The sequence below is a fragment of the Melospiza georgiana genome, unplaced genomic scaffold, assembly GCF_028018845.1.
Source record: "Melospiza georgiana isolate bMelGeo1 unplaced genomic scaffold, bMelGeo1.pri scaffold_29, whole genome shotgun sequence".
Taxonomy (NCBI): domain Eukaryota; kingdom Metazoa; phylum Chordata; class Aves; order Passeriformes; family Passerellidae; genus Melospiza; species Melospiza georgiana.
Genome location: NW_026652215.1, coordinates 3,977,339 through 3,995,604, shown reverse-complemented (window position 1 = coordinate 3,995,604; position 18,266 = coordinate 3,977,339). Strand labels below are relative to the sequence as shown.

The window sequence follows — 18,266 nt, the reverse complement described above, 5'->3', positions numbered from 1 at the left end:
GTGTCTTTCGGGGGTGGTTGCTCTGCTAGGCCCTCTGGCGCTGGGGCAGCTGCTGCAGGCCAAACGGTGCAAACCCTCGGTGTTCCCAGGTCCCAGTCCAGAGCAGGTTCAAGATGGTTGAAGAAAAAGGAGAGGAGAAACAGTCCAGGAAGGAATTTGGACTGTTTAGCTAGAACTAGCTAATAAGCAGAAGCAAAAGCAAGCAGAAGCAAGAGCAGAGAGAGAGAGAGCAAAGCAGAAAGCCAAAAGCAAAAGGCGAAAACAGCCCTATGTACTGGCCGTCTCTGTGTCCCTGACAAGAGAAACCCAAACAAAACTTTCACTCTTCAGAGACAGTCTTAAAGGCACAGAACATCTGAATGGGGATATAAGCATCATAACCTCACCCCAGGACAATGGGAAGGAAAGAACCCACTCCAGTGTTGCAGGGGCAGTCACCACAGGCCAAGGGCAGCCAGACTTGATGGTACGGACCGATTTACCTGGGAGCAACCCTTGGATGTACAGAATTTTGGAGGTGGAATCCCTATTTCAGACATGGACACCTGGAGGAGAAGGACGGTTCTTTTACATAGGAAGGAAAGCAGGGAACACCGGTATTTGAGGGGCAGACAAAAGGTGGCCATCAGAGGCCTAGGTCAGCCAGACCTCTCTGTTCTAGTTGCTTTTGTGTGAAAGCAACCCTTGGATATAGGGAATTTAAGAGGTGGAATCCCAATTTTGGCCATTTCTTTGTAGATAAGAATGACAGTTCTTTTTCATAGGAAAAAAAGCATGGAACCCAAGTGTTTCAAAGGCAGAAGAGGAGACAGGTGCCTCCTGTCCTGGCTCCCAAGCCAGCCAGACCTGATTGTCATGGCAGCTTTTGTCATGGAGGAGTCCTTGGATATTTGGAATTTCAGAGGAGAAATCTCAGTTTTGACCTTGGACTCCTTGAGAAGAAGGATGGTTCTTTTCCAGAGGAAGGAAAGCATCAAACACAGTGTTTTGATGCAGGTGAGGGACAGCTTCCAAGCAGCAAGGGCAGCTAGACCTGTCTGGCTTTCATTTGGGAGCAATCCTTGGATGTACAGAGTTTTGGAGGTAGAATTCCAGGTTTGGCCATGGGCACCGGGTCAGGATGGATGGTTTTTACCAATAGGAAAGAAAAATGCCAAGTCTAAGTGTTTTTGAAGAAGATGAGAGGTGGTCACCCTTAGGCCAACACAGCCAGACCTGTCTGTCCTGGCACCTTTCATCTAGGGACTCTCCTTGGACATAGGGCATTTTGGAGGTGGAATCTCATATTTGGCTGTGGGTGCCTGGACAGGAAGAAGAGTTCTTTTCATTAGGAAGGAAAGCACAGAGCCCCAGTGTTTCAGAGGCAGTTGATTGCCAGCCCTCAGGAAGCCAAGTCCAGCCAGATTTGTCAGTCCTGGCAGCTTTTGTCTTGGAGTTATCCTTGGATATAGGGAATTCTGGAGGCAGATTCTCAATTTTGGCCATGGGCACCTGGTCGAGATGGATGGTTTTGTCCCATAAGAAAAAAAAAACACATGATCCCAGTGTTTCAAAGGCAGATGAGAAGTGGCCCCTGGGTGGCCAAGGCAGCCAGATGTGTCTCTCCTGGCAGATTTCATCTGGGAACAATCTTTGCATATAAGAAAATTTGGGGAAGGAATCCCAGTTCTGGCTATGAGCTCCTGGAGAGGAAGGATAGTTCTCTCCCACAGGAAGGAAAGCCCAGAGCCTCAGTGCTTCAGGGGCAGTTGAGAAGCTGCCTTGACATGCCAAAGTCAGCCAGACCTGTCCAGCAGCCTCTGGGTGACCAAACCAGCCACACCTGTTCCCTGTTGCCTTGGTTCCATGGGGCCCCACAGTGCCACAACGGTCTCCTTGGTTCCATGAGGCCCTGGAGAGTCACAGTGTTCGCCTTTCTTCTGTAGTGTCACAGTAGCCCCATGCTTCCCTGAGGCCTTCCAATGTCACCATGGCCCCTCGGCTCCATGCGGCCCCGCTGTGTCACAATGACTCCTTGGTTCCATGGGCCCCACAGCTTCATCCTTGACCCTTGGTTCCACAGGGGTCCTGAATTTCGTAATGGTCCCCCTTATTCTGTGAGGTACCAGAGTGTCACAATGGTCTCTCTGATTCCATGAGGTTCCATAGTGTCACCATGGTGTCCTTGGATCTGCATTGTTCCAATGGCCCCTTGATTCCGTGAGTTCTGTACTGTCAGCAATGCTTTTTCTGTTCCAACAGGGCCTTGATGTGTCACAATGGCTCCTTGGTTCTGTGATGTTCCAGAGTGTCATGTACGGAAAATCACACTATGAAAAGCCAGTGTCCATAAATGAGAGGGAGGAGTCCTTCAACTTTAATGGAATAAAGGGAGAGAATTCACCAGGGCACATGCCCACGGGGTTTTCTCTTTCGAGGTTTCAGAAGGTGTAGCCTCTTTTTATCCTAAGCTCCTGGCTGCATGTTGCCCTCTTCTATTCCCTATTGGTTGAGGTACAAAGAAGGTACAGCCCTCCTGAATCCCCAACCCCATATTCCCCTCTTGAACCCATCATTTTAACCCAAAGTTCATTAACTGAAGCTCATGCAGACCCACTCGCCTGTTTCAGAAGCCAGGCCATCTGGGCTCTGTAATAAACCTGTTGCTTGAAGTTAGTAGAAACATTAAGACCCAATTCAAGGATGTTAACACCCTTACATTCACCCATCAAATTGTCTGTAAAGACATCTTGCCTATCAGTCACAATGGATTCCTCAGTTCCATGGGGCTCCACAGTGTCACCATGGCCCTGTTGGCTCCATGAGTTTCTGTAAGTGTCACCGTGGTGTTCCTAGACCTGCATTGTCACAATTGAGCCATGGTTCCTTGAAGTTCCATAGTGTCACCATGGTGTCTTTGGACCTGCATTCTCACAGCTGACCCATGGTGCCATGAGAAGTTGGTATGTATGTGCATGTCTTTCTATAGACAGTCTGTCTTGTGATTGTGGAGCAGAGTGGGTTGGCAACAAAGACAACCACTCACTCAATGTCCATGTGGAACAGAGAGCATTTATTCCTCCACCTCCTCTTTATAAAGAGAGGTATGAAAAACCCAGTCTAGATATCCCATTGGTCTGATCTTTTACACTGCCCAGCTCCTGGACCAGTGACACGTCTGCAGCTTAGGATGCAATGTAATTAGTTGAGGTTCTGTAATTAGTTGAGGTTGACTGACCCGCCAGTCAACGCAGGGGTTGGTTTAATGGAGCTGGCTGGGTTTCTTATTTATAGATGAATTAATTGTGCAGTACAAACCAGCTTGTATTGTGACATAATGTGACAACACTGTCTTTCTGTTATTCTCTATTTCTTCTCCTTCTAATCCGACTTACCTGAAACATTTTTGGGTAACCTCTTAAAGGTTGATGGTTTTTTGGTTAAATGGCTAAGTTAATGGTACGATAAGAGTTTCATGTTGAAGTGGATGTTGTATTAAACCCTTTGCAAAAGTTCCTTGACTGTCTGTATTTTGCCAGTAAAATTTGGTGTAATTTTGATGTCTTAGCACAGTTGGTTAGAGCATGGTGCTGATATCACCAGGGCTGTGAGTTCAATTGCTGTGTGGGCCATTCACTTAAGAGCTGGACTTGATGATCATTTTAAGTCCCTTCTTAGCAAGAATATTCTTTGCATCTGTCAATGTGGAGAATATCTGGTTGGTGTTTCTCCTGTGCACCAAATTCAAATCAAGGAAGCTTTGGTTACCCCCAGAATTTCAATGTTCTTGGGTGTTACAGTCCTTCAGGCTCAAAATGGCCTCTTGTTTCCATGAGGCCCCACAGTGTCCCACTGGCCCCTTGGTTCCCTGAGGATCTGGAGTGTCACACAAGTTTATGACATTTGTCCTTGCTGCCTCTCACATCCCACTGCCCCACAAACAGCCCCGAGCCACCCGTGAGGGACAGGCCCTGCTGTCCCAGGCTGGGCTCAGGGCTTGGCCTTTCTGCTTCCCCACACCAGCCCAGGCCTTGCTCAGCATTGCAGTTCCCTGCTCAGAGCCTTTGGCTCCCTGCAATCCTGGCCTCAAGGATCTGCTCTCAGCAGTCCCTGGGGAGTCTTTGGCACTCCCTGCCCTCAGTGGGGCCCAGTGATGCTCCAAGGGACTTGGAGTTTTGCTTCTCACTTCTTGAGAAGATTCTTCAGCCTTCTCTCAGTGCCTGAGGGTCCTGAACTCAGCCCCAAATCCACCATGGGTTTTGTTGGAGAGTTTTGTTCAGACATGGCTTATAGAAAAAGGCCATGATCATATACAGCTGGTTAAGCAGTAAAAAGCAGCTGTAAGCAGTAAGTTCTTAGCCTTCTGATTACGAGAAAAACAAAAACACTGTGTCCTTGATCAAATGATGAGGAAAAATGTGGCGAAAAACATTGAGTCCTTGAATGTAGTCAGCAGCAGGATAAAAAACAAGTATTAGTCTCAACAAGAAAGCCACAGGTATTAGTAACAAAGGAGGGGATAACATGTAATCTGTAACCAATGATGAGCTCAGCTTTTGCAATATGTATGAGCTTAATTAACAATACTATAAAGGTATGTAAGCTGCATCAATAAATTTGAGACAAAGATCATCAATAGGATGTGCTCATCTCCCTTCACCTCCCTCAGGTTTGATTAAAATACAGAAAGCACTTCAGGGCTCTTTCTCTGGGTTCAATGGTTTTCAGGTCTTCGGGGCTTGGACAGCTCCCTGGAGTCAGTTTGGAATTCTTTTCAAGAGAAGGATTTTAAGTGCATCTCATGACTTTTCTTCTTTAATAGAGTATATTTTTACTTTTTCAGTTCAGAGAAGAGCTGATAGAAGCATTCCCCAGATGATCCTAATGCTGAATGTCTCCCTAGGAGGTCTGGGCACAGAGAAGAATGAGCCCCTTGAGGGCTGACCCTGTTTGGACAAGCTGCTCCTCACCCCCAGCCTCACCATGTCTGACATGGCCCACGTGGCACAGACATCCCTGTGCCCTGCAGCAGAACCTTGTCCCCTGAGCTCTGCAGCTCCATGTCTTAGCCCAGTGCACCATGTCCCACCTGCTCTCCTCATGGCTCTGCCTGCACACAGGCCCAGGAGAAGTTTTCCTGTTGGGAAGGAAAGAATGGAAAAGCCTGAGCAGGTTTCCTGAACAGCAAACCCCACTCAGGAACCACCTGCTCAATCCAGGCTGCGTGGAATGGTGTCACCTTTCTACAAGGGACACTGTGAGCAGAAATGATCTCTGGAAGCAGTATTCTCTGAGTCTCTCAGCTGAATTCTCTGTCTCTGTCCTTTCCCTGGATCTCTGTTGCAGATGGAAGCTGCTGGTGCCATCCTCACCTTTAACCTCTCTTGAATGCAAACAGATGTTCCCAGCTGTGTTGAGCAGGATTTTCTCAATGTTTCTACAAAACTTTTGTGTTCTTCATGGAATGAAGGGGCCATTTTGGCACTGAGGGGATGTCGTGGAAGCAAGGAGTCAATTTTGACCCTGGGGTCCCATGGAACCAAGGGGCCATGGTGACACAGCAGGGCCAGGTGGATCCAGTGGTCCATTGTGACACTGTGGATCCAAGGAGACCATGGAGAACCCCCCAGAACCTCATGGAACCAAGGCGTCCATGGTGACCCAGCGGGGCTGCATGGAGCCAATGGTCCATGGTGACACTGCCCATCCAAGGAAGCCATTGTGACACTGCGGAAGCTCATGGAGCGAGGGAGGCCATTGTGACTCTGAAGAACTTCATGGCACCAAATATCTACTGTGACACAGCAGGGCATCACGGGAACCAAGGAACTGATACTGTCAGTACGGAAACTCATGGAACCAGGGGCTGTTGTGGCATTGCAGAAGCAACAAAACTGCTGGACCTTGTCCCCTGGCCCTGCACAGCTCCTTGGGAGGCACAGCAGGAGCAGTGCCCTGGGAGCCTCAGGAATGCCCCTCTGGGATCCATGGCACACACTCCCAGGGGCTGGAATTCCAGTTCCCAGCCAGGAAAATATGTTCCTGCCCTTGAAGGCAAAACTCTCAAGAAGGAGCCAAAAGTCAAGTGGAGCAAGATCTTACAGTGACACTCGACGAAAAACAGAGCAGGCAAAGAAAGGCAGCAAAGAAAGGAGGACACAAACACAATAATTTGAGAAGGTGGCAGGCTGAAAAATAAACTGGAAGTGATGGAAAATGATTGAGGCAGAAATAAATAATTCTGGAAATTTTATTTACTATCAAAATAGATCCCACACACCCAGTCCTACATAATCCTGGTCCAACACCCAAGAATTTGGATCCCACTTCTCCCAGTCTCCTTCCAACCCCATCACACCCTGGAGGCTGTGGAATTTAATAATTTTGACATGGGACTGAGGGTTTTTTAGGTGGGAATAAGACAATTTGAGGTGGAGTTGAGCTCTTTTGGGGTAAGATTGAATTGTTTTTGGTGGGACTGAGTCAGTTTGAGGTGACAAATCAATCCATCTTGACTTTTAGAGTGCAAAGATATGGAGAACACTTCCTGAAATCCCCCAAGAACCCACAAATCCTACAGAACATGTCCCCAAACCATAAAGTCCACCTGAAATAGGTGTGAAATCCTTGATCAATTACTTTCTTTTTAGTCTTATTTCTTCTTAGTCTACTTTCTATTTAGTCTTATTTAGTGTTTTTAAGTGATAAAAATGAATCAAGGGGAACTTGGGGCCAAACCAAAAGGAAAACCAGCCAGGTGTCCTCTCAGCGCAGATCACTGGGAATATGGGTCACCAGGGCTCTGACCAATGTGGATCCTTCCAAGAAGGATGAAGCTGGAGTGGGGCATGAAGCTGTTCCTGCAGTCATGGCATTTGCAGGGCTTCCCTTATCATTGCCTTCATTGGTGTTTGGTCCAGTGAGAGCTCTGGGTGAAGCTCTTCCCACACTGGGGACACTCGTAGGGCCCCTCCCCAGTGTGGATGCGCTGGTGTGTGATGAGGTTGGAGTTGTGCTTGAAGCCCTTCCTGCAATCAGGGCAGCGAAAGGGCCTTTCCTCAGTGTGAATCTGCTGATGCTGGAGGAGATTGGAGCTGCTCTGAAACCTCTTCCTACACTGGGGACACTGCTAGGGCCTCTCCCCAGTGGATGCATTGGTGGATGACATGGGCAGAGTTGCAGCTGAAGCCCTTCCCACACTCCCCACACTCATAGGTCCATTTCCTAGCACAGATCATCTGGTGCTGAATCAGGGTGTTGCTCTGCATGAAGCTCTTCTCACACTCCAAGCACCTGCGGGCCTTCTCCCAATCATGAAGCTGCCCATGGACCACCAGCTCTGAGCTGTGGCTGAAGCTCTGTCCACCTTCCTGGCACAGGGTGGGTATTTCCTCCTCAGAGCACACTGGGCTGGGTTTGCAGCCCCTCTTCCTTTGGGATCTCGGGATTTTCCTCCCCATTGGATTCCTGTGCTGTGGAGCCAGTCAAAACAGCCTCTTCCACGAGATTCTGCTGAGGAGATTTGTCCTTCCTGGTCTCCATCTTCAACTCCTTGTCTGGGGCAGGAAGGACAAGAAAAGGATGGGATTTGCCTCTATGCCAGGGGGAAGGGGAAGGAGATTCCCCCAGTGCATCCCCGGCAGGATGGCGTTGGCAAGGGGTTGTCCTGCAGCCTGGGGCTGTGCTGGGTTGGGAGATGGAGCAGGAGAGAGGGGGAAAGGGGCACTGAATTCCTCCTCACTTGCCTGGTGACCCAGGGCTCCTTCCTCTTCCTCGCAGCCTCCTCCTCCATCTGGCAAAAGTTTAGGGATGGGAAATCCTGTTTTGGGAGGAAAACAAGGGATGAGTACATTGAGTTTTGTACTGGTTTCGAGGCAAATCTGTGGGAGAGTCTAAGCTAGAATTACAATTTAATAAGAAAATTTAGATCAAGGCAATGATACAGAAACCCTGCCTTAAACTGTTCTGTGACCCCAAGTGCCTTTGACAACAGAATGGTTTCCTCCTCTGAGCAGATTGTGGTTCTCTCTGGAAGAATTCTTGGAAACTTGGACACAGCTTCCTCTGAGCAACTTATGGGAGAACTGATGAGGAAAATGGCTGTTGTGGGTGGCCAGTGTAAAGAAAATATTTTGTTGTTATTCCTTGAAAAGTTTGTTAAAATCATTGGAGGAAAGGGAGCAAATGATACCAGCAAGACTGACAAGGTTTATTCACCCAACAGTGAGGAACACAAGGCTGCTAAAAGTCCCACAAGAAGCCCAGCTCAAGTAGCTAAATTCCTGAAAACTACTGAATTCCAAGGCTTAGGTTCTGTGCCTCAGATTCCCACACATTTAACATAAAATCCTTTAACCCTTAACATGTGAAGTTACCCAAAAATGTTCCAGGTAAGTAGGATTAGAGGGAGAAGGAAGAGAACAACAGAAAGACAGAAGATCCATAGAAAGAGACGCACATAGGTGCGAACTGCTTGGGTTCCAGCATCACCAACAGAGGAACCCCATGAGAAGGCAGGATCCAGACCCTGGGCTGGGCTCATGCTCCGGCTTTTAACCCCCTGGGCCTTCATGGGCCCACCCCTGGGGTGGGACTGCTAGCTGCTTGTCCAATCAGAGTCAGGGTAGGCATCAGCTGCCTAAGTGTGATTGATTGATTAACAGCTCAGCCAGTCAGAGCTGGGTAAACACCATCCTCTGCTGTGTGATTGACAGCTCTGCCAGGCCAGGGCTGGGGGCGGGGCTCTGTTCCACCACAAACCAAGGTGTGACCCAGCTCTGGCCCCACACGGGCATTCCGAGCATCAGGACATCAATCTCATCCAGACTCTGACAGCAACCACGGTGACACTTTGGAACCTCATGGAACCACGGGTCAGTTGAGACAATGGAGATCCAAGGAAACGATGGTGAGACAATGGAATCCAGGAATCATGGAATCAAGGAGACCATTGTGCAACTCAGGGGCCCTATGGATTCAAGGGTCAGCGATAGAACTGTTGTGTCCATATAAAAAAGGAGCCCTTGTGACACAATGGGGCAGAATGGAGACAAGGGACTCCTATGACTCTGTTGGGACTCATGAAACCAAGAAGCCATTGTGACATTGCCAGACCTCATGGAATCGAGACCATTGTGACAATGTGGGGTTCCATGAAATCAAGGGAACATGGAACAGGTCTGCCTGGTTTGGCCTCCTGGGGCCTGTCTGACAGGTGCCACTGAATTTGACATGCCAAGGGCCATTTCCCATCTGACCGTGAAGCACTGGGGCTCTGTGCTTTTATTCCTATGGGAAAGAACTGTCTTTCTTATCTAGGCATCCTTGGCCAAAATTGGAATTCCGCGTCTAAAAATTCCTATATCCAAGGGTTACTCCCGGATGAAAGCTGCCCATACAGTCAAGTCTGGCCAGACTTGGACTCTAGTGACTGCCTCTCTGGTGACTGCCCCTGACCCACTGGGGCTCACTTGTTTCCTTCATATGGAGACCATTATGACACTGTGGAGCATTGTGGAAACAAGGGGCCATGGTGACACTGCAGGCCCTTGTGGAACCTGTTACACTGTAGGAACTTGTGGAACCAAGGGGAACATTGTTACCCTGCAGAGTACCATGGTTTCAAGGGGCCATTGTGACACTGTGGGGCATCATGGAACCAAGGACATCTTTGTGGCTCTGTGGGGCCGCATGGTCCCAAGGGGCCAGTGTGAAGCTGTGGGGCTTCATGGAACCAAGAGGCCCTTGCTGCATTTCAGGGCCTCGTGGAGCCAAAGGGCTGTTGTGATCTTGCAGGGCACCATGGTTTCATGGAGAGCATTGTGGCATTGCAAGGCCCAGTGGAATCATGGAGACCATTGCTACCCTGCAGGTCCTCATGGAAGGAAGGGGCCACTGAGACACTATGGGTACTTGTGGAACCAAGGGAATCATTATTGCACTATTGGGCCCCAATAGAAACAAGGGGCCATTATGACACCTGAGGGCATCATGGAAGCAATAGAACCACTGTGGCACTGCAAGGCCTCATGGAAGCAAGGAGCCAATTTGACACTGCAGAACCCTGTGGAACCAAGGGAACATTAAATAGGTGTGGCTGCCTTGGCCTCCCAGGGGTCACCTGACAGGTATGGCTGACCTTGGAATGTGGAACGCCACTCCCATCTGCCCCTGAAACACTGGGGCTCTGGGCTCTTCTGTTTATGGAAAAGAACTGTCCATTTTTTTCCAGGCATCCATGGCCAAAATTACTATTCCACCTCAAAAGTTTAGTCAATGAAAGGATTACTCCCAGACAAAAGTTCCAGGACAGAGAAGTCTGGCTGGTCTTTGACTCCTGAGGGACAGCACTCACCTATTTTCGAAACACTGGAAAGGTCTCTGTGCTTTTTTACGAAAAAAAACCAACCCATCCCTCTTTTCCAGGCACAAATGTTTTAAATTGGGACTCTGCATTCATAATTTCAAATATCCAAGGGTTGCGCCAAGCAAACCTGCCAGGACAGACAGGTCAGGCTTGTCTTGGCCTCTGGTGTTTGCTGTTCATCAGCTCCTGTACATGGGTCTCTATGGTTTCCTTCCTATGGAGACCGATTGACACTTGGGAGCCTTATGAAATGAAGGGGCCATTGTGACACTGCAGAGCACCATGGATCCAAGGGATCATTGTGACACTGTAGAGCCTCCTGGAACCAAGGACATCATTGTGGCCCTGTTGGGCCACATGGTCCCAAGGGACTAGAGCAAAGCAGCAGTGTGGGAGTTGGCCCAGCTGTACCTCAGAGTCAACCAGATTTTACCCCGGATAAACTGGATGTGAGTTTCAAGCCCTAGGAATCATTTGTTTAACTTAGGGTGAGCTTGAGAGTTCCCCCATAAGCCTTTAGTGTTGTTATGCTAAGTTGTCCAAGTTCTCCTCCCCTATTAGTTACTTGTTTGTCCTGTATGGTTATTGTTCTAGAGTGTTCTACCCTCAAATGTATATATTGTTGCTTTGCCTTTATCTCAGGTCTTTGAATCCCACCCCTTGTACTGTGCTCAACTTCTCCATGTTAATTGTTTTTCCCCCCATTTACTAAAGTTCTTTTTGGGCAACTCCATTGATCCTGCTTGTTGTAGCATTGGGCAGTAGGAAAGTTGGGACAGACGGAGATGAGAGATTTCTGAAGCCAGGTCTTGGAACTTGTGGTTTATTGCAAAGGGTTTTAGGTGCAGGGACCTTGTTTGGAGCTGCCAGCCACAGCTTGGAGAAGGCCCAAAAGAGGAGCTCAAAAGAGGAACCCAAAATGGATGTGCGAAAGAGGAGGGGAGTTCCTGTTACAATACAATAAATCTTTTTCTGTGCTGCATATTCTAATTTTCTCTAACCAATATAATACAAGATACAAATCTTATAGCATTTATATACAGCCTATAAGAATCATTACATTACCATACTGTGTTACATTTTAAACCCTAAAAACTACTCTTTGGACCCCTTCTTTTGACCTCCTTTGTCAAGCTAGTAGGATCGGCTCTGACTCTTGGACCTATCTGCAAGCAGAGGAAATTGTTTCATCAAAAGAGTATTACCTTCAGCCATACCATTGTTTTCCAGTTGTTCAGTAGCTAAGGCTTGGTATCGCAAAGCTTGCTTTCATTTCAGTCTGACTTATAGTTTCCTTATTTTCAAAATCTTTTGCCAGGCAATCATATCTTTAAGGCTTTCTTGTTTCATCTTCCCCAGCATCTGCTCCTTTTCATTTTCACCACCCTTGCCCTGAAGCTGGGGAACCAGAAAGGTTTGTCACCACCAGCCTCATTGTGACTTTTGGTGCCCAGACAGGGACCTTGACATTCAGTCACGTCAGCTGGGGTTGGCTGATGGATAGGCCAGTGCTCCCCGGGGTTTTGGATTGTGCCAGGCTGGCAGATTCATTATTGCTTCGAGGGACCTCGGCCAGGATCCACAAGACACAACAACAATTTCACCTGCATAGGATTGCAGGTGGGTTTAGGGAAACGCAGGAAAATTATTGCCCATTTTGTCACTGCCTTTTTACAATATGCACTGATGTCCCATAATTGATTTGGGGTGTTCCAGTGGCTGTTCTACCTAAAGCAAAGAAAGAGAAAAATGGGCAGCCAGATGTCCAAAGTAGAAAGGTGTGTATATCGATACTTTAGGTTAATTCTCACTGATCATGACCAAATATCTTCAAAGAACAAGTTAAAATCAATCCTGAGGCGGATCATTAAAATTTCTCCAAAGGCCCCTGAGCCTGACCATCCTCCCTCCATCTTGGCTCCTCCACTTCCTGCTACCAAAACCTTCTCTTCTGCCCCTAATGAACCTCCAGACTCCCCCTCCAAAACTGCGGGTCATGCCTCACTGTCAGTCATTCCACCTTCACCCTGGGCCATGCCTCCAGATCTCCACCCTGGAAGTCTGCCATCCTAAATCAAGGCCCTTCCTCCCAGCACCTGACAAAATGGCAGTGCCCTTTGCCTCCCCCTCTGGCAATGATATAACCCCATGATACAACATACTCTGCCCTGCTGTCACAGTATTTCTAATCCAAATGTTTCTGCTCCAAGTTATTCTTCGTCCCCAGAAGACAGTTTGGATTCCCCAGAGCCACCTTGCCCCTCAACCCCAGAAGATCCCTAGGAAAGGATCCAGAAGGAAGCAGTTAAGGAAGGAGACTGGCAAATAGTCTGAACACTCCTCATTGCCCCTGTATGTTATGAAAGAAGGGGGCAGAATCCCAGGTATCAGCCATTGGTTTATGAGGAAATCAAGGATCTGTGTAGGGCGGATAAAGACCATAGGAGGGATTTACCTTGTTTTAATGGCCTAATGAGGGCCATGTTTACAGCACATGTCTTAACCCCCTATGATTTAAAATATATTATGACCATGTTGTTGTCATCTACAGAATACACCCTGTGGGAAGGGGGATGGAAGTGTTTACTAAATCAATTAATAGCAAACTATGCTAATAATGAGGCAAGGGTGGAATTGACAATCAACCATCTAGCTGGAGAAGGACAACACAGCCCACCAGATGATCAAGCAGCAGGTACCCTCAGAGAAGTATGGGATGATATCAAAGAGATGGCTTTGAAAGCTTTAATCCAGGTATCAGATGGTAGCAACCCCAATTTGAGCTACCTTGGGTGGCTGCATCTAAAGCTTTAGGACAAATTGACCATCCTGGGTGCCTGTTAAGTATGCAAACCAATGCTACCTCCCTCACATTGAGTGGCCTGCTCTCAGACATAGAGACCACCAGACATACCACCTTGCAGAACAGCAATAAAATTTTTATTCTGGGCACATGGGCATGGCCGTGTAGATTCTGAGGGCATGTGTTGTATGAACCTCTCCAGCCACAGCGAGTCAATCCACAAGAGCATTCAAATTCTGAAGGAACAGTTCAAGAAGCTTCAAGTGGAAAACAAAGACTGGTTCAATAAACTCTTCCAATCCTGAGGACTAAAGGGTTGGAGGATGTTTACTAAAACAGTTGGGGTGACGACAAAAAGACTATTAATTCTCTTAGTGGTTGTTGTTATTGTATTGTTAATTGTCCCATGTTTGTTTGAATGGTTTTAGAAAGTCTTATAAAATTCTTTCAGTTCCATCTTTGTTGTAAAACAGAAAGGGGGAAGATACCCAACACAGGCTTTTCATGGACTCCTTGGACGAGAGAATTGGAAGCCAGGATGGCACAAAATCCTCTCAGAGACTCGGTGTGGGAAGGAAAATCCTTAAAAGTACGTAAAAGTATTCTTAAATCCATAAAGTACCTTAAAAACCTTGAGTATCTCAAAGCATTAATGAGCCCCACTGAGTGTCAGTACAAAGCTCTCAAGGGACTCATTAAAGCAGAGAATTGGGGCCATGATTGCACAAACTTCTCACAGAGTGTGTATCAAAAGGGAAACACCAAGTACATTCAAATAACTGAAGTACCTTGAAGTAGTAATGAGCCCCACTGAGTTTATTACTGACAAAGGCTCTCCAGGGACTAATTAAAGCAGATAATTGGAGACCATGATTGCACAAACCTCTCACAGACTCTAAGAAAAAAGCCAAACCCAAAGTCCTTTGAGAAACCTGCAGTCCCTGGGAACATTAGGGAGCCCTCAGGGCCATTCCTGAGCAAGGCTCCCCAGGGACTTCTTCCAGCACATCCTTGAGGCCACTGGCATGTGGGCTAGGGGAGGATGCTGAGGGCAGGACAAGGGGCTGACAGTGCCCAGCCTGGCTGGGGCTGTGCCAGGAGGCCCCAGGGCCTCAGGACAAGGTGTCTCCTCACAGCCCGTGGTGGCACAGACCCTGCTGCTGTGCCCCAGGGCACCAAGACTTGGCTTCTCTTTGTCGCCACCTGCCATCACTGCCTCCAGTTCTCTGCTCTGCCTGGGGCCTGGGGACACTTTCTCAGTCGTGTTCCTCAGTGGGACCCATTAAAAGTCCAAGAAACTTTGGAGTTGGATTCTGACTTGGAGTTCTGGAGAGGTTTCTTCAGCTCCCTCTCAGGGACTGATGTTCAGGGCCTGAGCACAAAGCCCCAGAGGCTCGTTAACGTCCTTGTGCTGTGTCTCTGCTGCTGAGCTCAGGGTGGCACAGAGGCAGCTCCTGGTAACCAAGAAGAGCTTCAAAAGCACATTTCTCTTGATGAGCAGCTCTTCTGCCAGCCCAGCAGGGCTGGGGCACTGCCTGCAGCCACCCTGGGCACAGCACAGAGGCACAGAGAGCTTCAGTCAGTCAGGGCTGGGAAGGTGCTGAGAAGTGCCTGGGGCAGAATCACTGCCAGCCCTTGGCACAGGAACCTCTGGCTGCAGGACAATGCAGCTGCAGCTCCTGGAGCCATCTCCTAAAGCTGGGACATCCCAATGCCTACAGACTCTGTGAGTACAACTGAATGTTTCTGGTGTGGGGTAGGTGAAATGCTCTTGAAGCTCTGATATGCTGAGGGTTTCTGATCAGTCATAGAATATTTCCAGGACAAGGACTTTGTAAAAAATGAGGTAAATTCCTAAGACTTTGTATTCAGTTTCCTACTACTGGACCATGGCAGGGAGGGGGAGGTAAATATTGAAGTTTGATTATGAATTATTTATTATTAATTTTGACAAGTGCCTGAGACAATGTAAACTGTACCTTTTAGTGATCAGTAGGAGATCTCTAATTTCCTTCCAGCCCCTCTGCCCATGGACAGCACCAGCATCACCTTTGCTGGACCCATCAGGCTCAGTCTGAGCTCTCCTTTCTCCAAGCTGCAAACAGAACCTGCCCCCAGCCAGTGCCCTGCAGACAGGCAGGGTTCTGTCAGGCCAAGGAGAGTGCACAGAGATTTGGGCTCTGTGAGTGCTGGCAGGGAGAGATCAGGCAGAGGGAAACACCTGCAAGAGGAAAATCTGCAGGAAACAGAGAGAAGATCGGGCAATGAGAGAATAGAAAACCCAGAAATGCTGTGGCCGGGAGAGTTGAGAGATATCCACAAGATCCTCTCCAGTGCAGCCCCTCCCTCTGAACAAGCCCCCTCCCTCCTGTGCCCCAAGCCAAGCCTCTGCCCTCAGGGCATGGGCTCCAAGGCGTGCAGCCCCTCCAGTGCAGGCAGAGCTGCAGCAGAGCCGTGGGGCAGCTCTGCAACCCTGGGCCCAGTTCCCTCTGCAGAGCACAGGGCTGGGAGCAGCTGCCCGGCACTGGGGGCTCTGGCAGGGGGCACAGCTGGCTCAGGGTGACACTGTCCCCAGGGCCCGGCTCTGGGCAATGCTGTCAGTGCAGCCAGGGAAGGAGCTACATCTCCCTTCATCCAATGCTATCATAAGGAAACTTGGGAGTCTCCCTGAGATTTCAGTCCAAGCTGGGAGATTCAATCCAGGGGGAAAACCTGCCCTAGAGCATCTCTGAGTTGTAAGATTGATGGGGAAAGGCAGAAGTGTTCTGACACTGAAAATACTGCTGTGTTGGTGAAATGAGCAACGTGAGCCCTTGGCTACAAGTGTGGAGCTGGACTGCGGTGGATCCATCTGCTCTCACCAGCATCTGGGGGTTTTTTAGAGCAACAAGGGAGTGTTCAAATCCTCCATGTGAGAAAAAAGAAAGCCAGAGAAACTCCAAACAAAATGAAATGAGAGACCATTTCTCCTCAGTCTCTACTCTTAATCTTGCCTCACGGAACTCACTCTGCTCTTCCAGAGGGCTGGAGAAAAGCTGAGGTTTTCTGATACTTAAGAATAGCAGGAAAGACACCGGGGGAGCTTTAAAAGAAAGCCACAGAACACCTGAATACCAAAAGCTGTGTGTGTGTTCTAGGGAAGGGTGTATGAGAAATGGCCTTGATTTTGGTTACAGGTATGTCCTCTCACACTTCACTGTCCTTTTCTCCATGAACAGGATCCCATGTTCAGCAACAGCAAATGTCCAACAGCAGCTCCATCAGCCACTTCCTCCTGCTGGCATTGGCAGACACGCGGCAGCTGCAGCTCCTGCATTTCTGTCTCTTGCTGGGCATCGCCCTGGCTGCCCTCCTGGGCAATGGCCTCATCATCAGCGCCGTAGCCTGCAGCCACCACCTGCACACACCCATGTTCTTCTTCCTGCTCAACCTGGCCCTCAGCGACCTGGGCTCCATCTGCACCACTGTCCCCAAAGCCATGCACAATTCCCTCTGGGACACCAGGAACATCTCCTACAAAGGATGTGCTGCACAGGTTTTTCTGATTACTTTCTTCCTTGGAACAGAGCTTGCTCTCCTGACCATCATGTGCTACGACCGCTACATGTCCATCTGCAAACCCCTGCACTACGGGGCCCTCCTGGGCAGCAGAGCTTGTGCCCACATGGCAGCAGCTGCCTGGGCCAGTGCCTTTCTCAATGCTCTGCTGCACACAGCCAATACATTTTCCCTGCCCCTGTGCCATGGTAATGCCCTGGGCCAGTTCTTCTGTGAAATCCCACAGATCCTCAAGCTCTCCTGCTCACAGTCCAAACTCAGGAAACTGGGGGTCATTGTTGGTAGTTCCTGTTTAGGTTTGAGTTGTTTCATATTCATTGTTTTCTCTTATGTGCAGATCTTCAGGGCCGTGCTGAGGATCCCCTCTGAGCAGGGACGGCACAAAGCCTTTTCCACCTGCCTCCCTCACCTGGCTGTGATCTCCATGTTCCTCAGCACTATTCTCTTTGCTCACCTGAAGCCCCCCTCCATGTCCTCCCCATCCCTGGATCTGGCCGTGTCAGTTCTGTACTCGGTGGTGCCTCCAGCCCTGAACCCCCTCATCTACAGCCTGAGGAACCAGGAGCTCAAGGCTGCAGTGTGGAGAATGATGACTGGATGGTTTAACAAACCCTAAACTGCTGGTCATGTTCTGCAATACGCTTGCAATTCAAGTTGTCTTTGATAGTAGTTAGGTTTGGTGCTTTAGGTGTTGTCTTTTTCTTTTGTTTTAGTTTTTTAAGATTGTCCAGAAATAAATGCCATTGTTTGTGCCATTTCTATATTTGTTTCTTTCCACCTTTGCTGTGGTCATAGACTGTGTCAATGAGGTGCTGCACTCTCAGTGGCTTCAAGTGAACTAAAGTATCTCCCAGCAGTTTTCAAGGGAGATCCCCTTTTTTTCCTTCTCTGGAGCTGCAACAGCAATGTCTGTGTGCAGAGCTGGGGGCAGATCAGGGCTGGCCCAGCAGCTGTGCCCAGCAGCAGCAGCACTTGGTGTTGCCAGTGCTGCTGCCGTGGCCCTGCCCCGCTGCCCTGGTGGCCCTGGTGTTGCTGCAAGTCCTGAGTGCTCTCGGGGCCGGGCACAGCCCTGGGGGTGGCAGTGCCGGGGCTGCAGCAGGGACAGGCCATGGGCACTGCTGGGGCAGCGCTGACGCCTCAGCCCAGGGCCTGGGGGCTTCAGACTCCTTGCCCAGGCTCTCTCAAGAACACGCCCAGGCCAATGCTCAGCACAGAAAAGCCCCGTGAGCAGCCCCAGGCTGGCTGTGGGCAGGCTGGGGGCAAACAGCATGGCTGGGGCTCTGCAAGGGCCCTGGGGGAGATGGGAAGGAGCAGCAGAACAGGGGCTGATCCATCCCCAGTGCACTGGACAGCCCAGGGCAGCGTCCCAGAGCGTCCTCATGGAGCTGCCAACAACATCCTCCCTCTGCAGCCCTGGCCTCTCCCCCAGCTCACACAGGTGCCCCATCCTTGCAGGCACAGACACAGCAGCACTGGCTCAGCAGCCCCTGTTTGCATCGCACAGAGCAGGGGGAGCACCCCCATGCTGTTGGTGTGGGGACATGAACCTGAGGGAGCACA

The 18,266-nt window shown here is 49.3% G+C and overlaps 1 protein-coding gene across 1 annotated transcript; it reads left to right on the top strand.

Annotated features, from left to right (window-relative positions):
* Positions 1-16,389: 16,389 nt before the first annotated feature.
* LOC131096373 (olfactory receptor 14C36-like) lies at positions 16,390-17,322 on the top strand. Its single transcript, XM_058044711.1, has one exon. The coding sequence runs from the start codon at positions 16,390-16,392 to the stop codon at positions 17,320-17,322; it is 933 nt and encodes a 310-aa protein (XP_057900694.1).
* The last annotated feature ends 944 nt before the right edge of the window (positions 17,323-18,266 follow it).

Coding starts and splice junctions, on each gene's coding strand:
- LOC131096373 (XM_058044711.1), top strand. CDS start 16,390: ATGTCCAACAGCAGCTCCATCAGCCACTTCCTCCTGCTGGCATTGGCA.